At 40.8% G+C, this 5,179-nt stretch overlaps 1 protein-coding gene across 1 annotated transcript in view; it reads left to right on the forward strand.

The window, feature by feature from the left end:
- Nucleotides 1-5,179, forward strand: part of lrfn5b (leucine rich repeat and fibronectin type III domain containing 5b) — a 30,803-nt gene that overhangs the window by 15,849 nt on the left and 9,775 nt on the right. Inside the window, exons 2-3 of the mRNA XM_008285471.1 lie at nucleotides 1,307-2,223; nucleotides 2,863-3,037. Coding sequence (XP_008283693.1) covers nucleotides 1,333-2,223; nucleotides 2,863-3,037 — 1,066 coding nt within the window. The 5' untranslated portion in view covers nucleotides 1,307-1,332. The remainder of the gene's footprint in view (nucleotides 1-1,306; nucleotides 2,224-2,862; nucleotides 3,038-5,179) is intronic.

The raw sequence follows: 5,179 nt of genomic DNA on the forward strand, positions 1-5,179 counted from the left end.
CCAATTACTAAACCAATCAGTTTATAGTTAAGACAATCTGTGCTTCATTGAACTCCAAATTACTAATCAGAAAAAACAAATATTTACAGGTTAACTATCAAAAAAAAAAAAAAGGACAAAACTCAAAATGTCCACAAAAAAAAAAAAAAGATTTTTTCTTCTAAATGGTAATTCATTTTCTTACATTTGACTGTGAAATTACACTTTTTTTCTCTAATTAAATCATTAAAGAAAGTAGTTGTTTTAAAGAGATTTAAAAAGAGTATATATTTTTTTATTGTTTTTTTATTTTTTACATTTTTTCCCTTTTTTGTTAAACTACTTGTAATTTCTAGTAAAATCACAGAAATAAGTATAAATTTACATGTTGACTGTAAATAACAAAACAAAACAAAAAAGGAAAACAAGTCAAAGCTGTAAATGTTTACAACAAAAAAAATGCTTTACAATGTTTACCAAGAAATTACTTTACATTTAAAGCTGTAAAAACTTTGTCGTTTATTTATTTGAATGAATATATATATATATTAAGAGTTTCAAAATTGTAAATAATATTTTTTTTATAGATTTTTCCTGTTATGTTAAATTTTTGATAATTTCTAGTAAAATTACAGAAAAAAAAGTATTAACTTTAAGAACTGTAAATAATGTCCACAATTAGTTATTAGTTCTTTTATAGTGAGTGACTTAAAAGTACACAGTTTTGCTTTACTGAAATTACCCCCAGGAAAATTGTTTACCAATTTTACCAATACTTGCCTAATATTTTCCTATTTTTTACAATTACTGAACGCTATAACAATGTTACACTATTTCATGTTTTTTTTTTTTGTTTTTTTTTTTTAAACTTTTAAATTTCCCCGTCTGTGGGATTAATAAAGGCTTATCATATCAGATGGTTAAGTTAATAAGAGCTTGAAACTTAAGCTATAAATAAGTAAAAAGCACAAATCAGCATCTGTTACTGAGAAGCTNACAGACTTCTTGGATTTTCCCGAATCTGTTTACTGCATACAGGTTCTTTTGTTTTTAGCAAATATTTACAATAAACACGTAGAACAAAGTGATGTAGATTAAATATCATGATTTTAAGCTCAAACTTTGTTCATTTTTTATGTGAAAGTGCGCTTGACCAGTTCAATAAAAAGTTAAAAGAAACCTGATGTTTCTGTTTTTCCAGTTTCTGACTCTGATAAATGGTGTGATTTTGGTGATTTCTTTTGAAGACAACACGTCTTTCAAACCGACCAGCAGGATTTGGGAGTCGAGGGTGTAATTGTCTCTCTCTCTTCTCTGGTCGTTTCAGGTGTATTAACCTGACTGAGAAGCCAAATGGAGTCTCTCCTGGTGTATCTGATCGTCCTCGGCGTGGCTGTGAAGGCGCACAAGGTTCAAATCTGCCCCAAACGCTGCGTCTGCCAGGTGCTCAACCCCAACCTGGCCACGCTGTGCGACAAGAAGGGGCTGCTGTTCGTTCCCCCCAACATCGACAGGCACACGGTGGAGATGCGTCTCGGCGATAACTTCGTCACCAGCATCAAGCGCAAGGACTTCGCCAACATGACCAAGCTGGTGGACCTGACGCTGTCCAGGAACACCATCGGCTCCATCGCGCCGCACGCCTTCAAAGACCTGGAGAACCTGCGAGCGCTCCATCTGGACAGCAACCGTCTCACCCGCATCACCAACGACACCTTCAGCGGCATGTCCAAGCTGCACCACCTCATCCTCAACAACAACCAGCTCACCCACATCCACATCGGTGCCTTCAACGACCTGACGGCGCTGGAGGAGCTGGACCTGTCCTACAACAACCTGGAGAGCGCGCCATGGGTGGCCATCCAGAGGATGTCCAACCTGCACACGCTCAACCTGGACCACAACATGCTCAGCTACATCCCAGAGGGAACCTTCTCCGGGTTGCAGAAGCTGAAGAGGCTGGACGTGACCTCCAACAAGCTCCAGAAGCTCCCTCCCGACCCCATCTTCCAAAGAGCCGGAGTGCTGGCTACGTCGGGGATAATGGGGCCTTCGTCGTTCGCGCTGAGCTTCGGCGGAAACCCTCTGAGGTGCAACTGCGAGCTGCTGTGGCTGCGGCGGCTGCGGAGGGAGGACGACCTGGAGACCTGCGCTTCGCCGCAACACCTCGCCGGGCGATATTTCTGGACGGTTTCGGAGGAAGAGTTCCTGTGCGAGCCTCCTCTCATCACCAGACACTCTCAGGTATAACCTCTGAACACAGAAAGCCTCGCTGCTGAGCCAGGTATTGGATTGTGCCTTTGTTAATCCAAGGTGGTGCTTTTCTTTTTTTTACCCCCGCAAGCTTCGTGAGCCAGAGGAGACTTCGGGGGCACTCTGCTTTCAGATTATTGTAAAAAATATATATATATAAAAAGGCCCGACTTAAGGAATGTAATCAAACTGTGGCCGGTGGTGGAGCTTTTAGGGAAGTTATTAGGCAGGATTTTCAGTTTTTATAAAAGCTATTTGCAGCTTTATGACGGATTCCCGGTGAAGCTCTCGCTACACAATGATTTAGTCCTTGATTCATGCATCCAAACAAAATTATCTGATCAAATCCCTGCCAAACGACTACAGCTATATCATCTCATTTACATTCCGCGGGCCTGCTTTGCATAATTGCAGAGAAAATTAACTTTTACTCGGACTCCAGCGCATACGCAGCCATATTGACTCGGTAATAATGCTAATTCGGTATCGCGACAATGATCAATTGATTACATTTACGGGGGAGAAGGTGCAGAAGGCGTTCATTATGGGATATCTAAGCCAAACTTATAGCGGTTCGGTTGTCTGATCGCTGTTTGGGTGGATTTTAACGAGTCTTTCTGACCGCCGCAGGAGCTGCGAGCGTTGGAGGGCCAGAGCGTGACGCTGCGCTGCAAAGCCCGAGGAGACCCCGACCCCGTCATCCACTGGATCGCCCCCGACGGACGCCTCATGTCCAACTCGTCCAGAGCCGCCGTCCACACCGACGGGACGCTGGACATCCTCATCAGCACCGTCAAGGACTCCGGTTTGTTTGCATCCCGCCGGCTGTTGACCGAACAAAATGAGTTGTTTGCTTGTGTACACACCGGCCTATAAGACGTCGGTGTTTGTCTGTGGCAGGTGATAAAGTTTAGAGTGTTTGCTGATTAAAGTCACGATGAAATGAAAAGTGACTTTTTCTACCTTGATGGCATCAGTTTACAAAGAGTTTCCTAAATCTTTACATGGTTCTTGAAAAAGTCTGATAGTTGAACTTTGTCGGTGGTTTAACTCTCTGAACTCTGGGCTGGTTCTGGCTGGTTTTCTCTGCAATTTAAAGACCAGCACCTCTATAGAAACAACACAACCATGGCTAGACGTAGAGAAAACTAGAACATGTCATCTGTGCAGCTTGACACATTTATAACGACAGAAATCATAAAAAAGGGGGAAAAAAGTTGGATTTTTTGGGGATTACTTTACAAAAACTGCAAAAAATAAATTGGAATCACCATGTGTTTGCATGTGCTCACAGGTTTTAACAACAATGGGGGGTAAATAGTGGCTGCACATGCTATAAAAAATGTGCTATTTGCATTTTTACAACCTCTACAAACAGTTTTTCATGCTACTATGAACTCTAGGAAGATGTTTCACCATGCTGGGTGTATCTTAATACAACTTGCTCCTCTGTTTGCTGTTTCTGAGCCGGGCTGCGTTTACTTTATTGATCCTGAATGGTTTATTTTCCCCTCAGTCTCATGGCTTTGTGGAAACACAGCCTGCAGTTCAGTCAAAAACTACATTTTGGCCACAGCAAAGGCAATCACAGCTTACATTTATTTATTTATTTACTGAATGTGGTGCAAATGGTTTCATTTTGGTGACTTTTTAAATGAGACAACATTGACAGAGCAGTGGGATTTTGGTGAAATATCACGACTCTAACCTTAGATGTGGTTAATTTTCCAGACGAAACTTCTTGTCACACGTGATTAGTTCAAGGACCGTCGGATCGCAGGTTTAAAATGAGACTGTTCTCTCTGATTTTATAGTTTTTCTCTCTGAAAATTGGTGTTTTTGGTGATTTTTAGCAAAAAATAAAAGAAGACAACATGCATTTAAAACCTGCTGTTATGTAAACGTGAAGCTACAACCAGCAGCTGTTACTTCAGCGTGGATTTTAAAAATTCCCCCCTAAAAAAAAAAAAAAAAACATCAAATGTTCTTCATTTAACAGTTCTACAGCTGTGAGGCCCAATCTCTGAGCTCTGTGGATCAGTTGGGTGAATTCCATCCAAATAGCTTTAATGAAAAATCTGTTTAAAACTTTGATTATTCATCTTTTAAAACTGTATTCATAAAACGGATAATTGTCTCAGTTTCATTTTTAATTGAACACAAATGAAAGCGGCTCAGTGTTCTGGATATCCGTTTGTGTTTAGCGTTCCTGTGGCTGCACCGTCCCGTCATCGCAGCGAGCCGCAGACGGTCCAGCGACCACATTATGCATTATAGAGCCGATGCATGCAGCCTGCTACACTACATGCTGAGCATTTATACACCATTTATGTACCGGCATTCAGTCATTTATTAGCCTGCATTCTTACGTACGCACACCCTCTCTATGTTTAATGTGAGTGTTTAACATCAACAGCAGTAATGTTCTGACCTGTGGATCCAGTCTGGGAGTTCTGTTCACGTGTCCAAACCGTCAGAAAATAGTGTCGCTGACAAAATATTGCACATAAAAAAATGAGCTACATACACAATACAACCCATAAATTTATGTTCGGAATTTAACTATGAAGCAACAACGTGTACAGTTAAAATTAAATGAGAGGAAACGATACGTTTGTGCGGCAACTTCATAAAACTCATTTTTAATTAGATTCATGTTGATGGTTGACGAACATCAGCTCAACCTGACATTTATACTCATCTGAACTGTAAATTAGAGTAAACAACAGCCTCATAACCACGCTGGTGTTGAGTCTGTTCCAAAAGTCCTCAGCTGCAACTCTGCAAAATTGGACACGACAGAAATAAAACAGAACAAATGGTGCGTCCGTGTTAGTCGTGTTTTAAGGTGCAAAGATGAAAAATGGTGGTTCATACAGTGGGTGCTGGACTAGTTCCTACCCAATTACTAAACCAATCAGTTTATAGTTAAGACAATCTGTGCTTC

This window comes from Stegastes partitus, unplaced genomic scaffold (genome assembly GCF_000690725.1).
Source record: "Stegastes partitus isolate 25-593 unplaced genomic scaffold, Stegastes_partitus-1.0.2 Scaffold403, whole genome shotgun sequence".
In the NCBI taxonomy this organism is placed as follows: Eukaryota; Metazoa; Chordata; class Actinopteri; family Pomacentridae; genus Stegastes; species Stegastes partitus.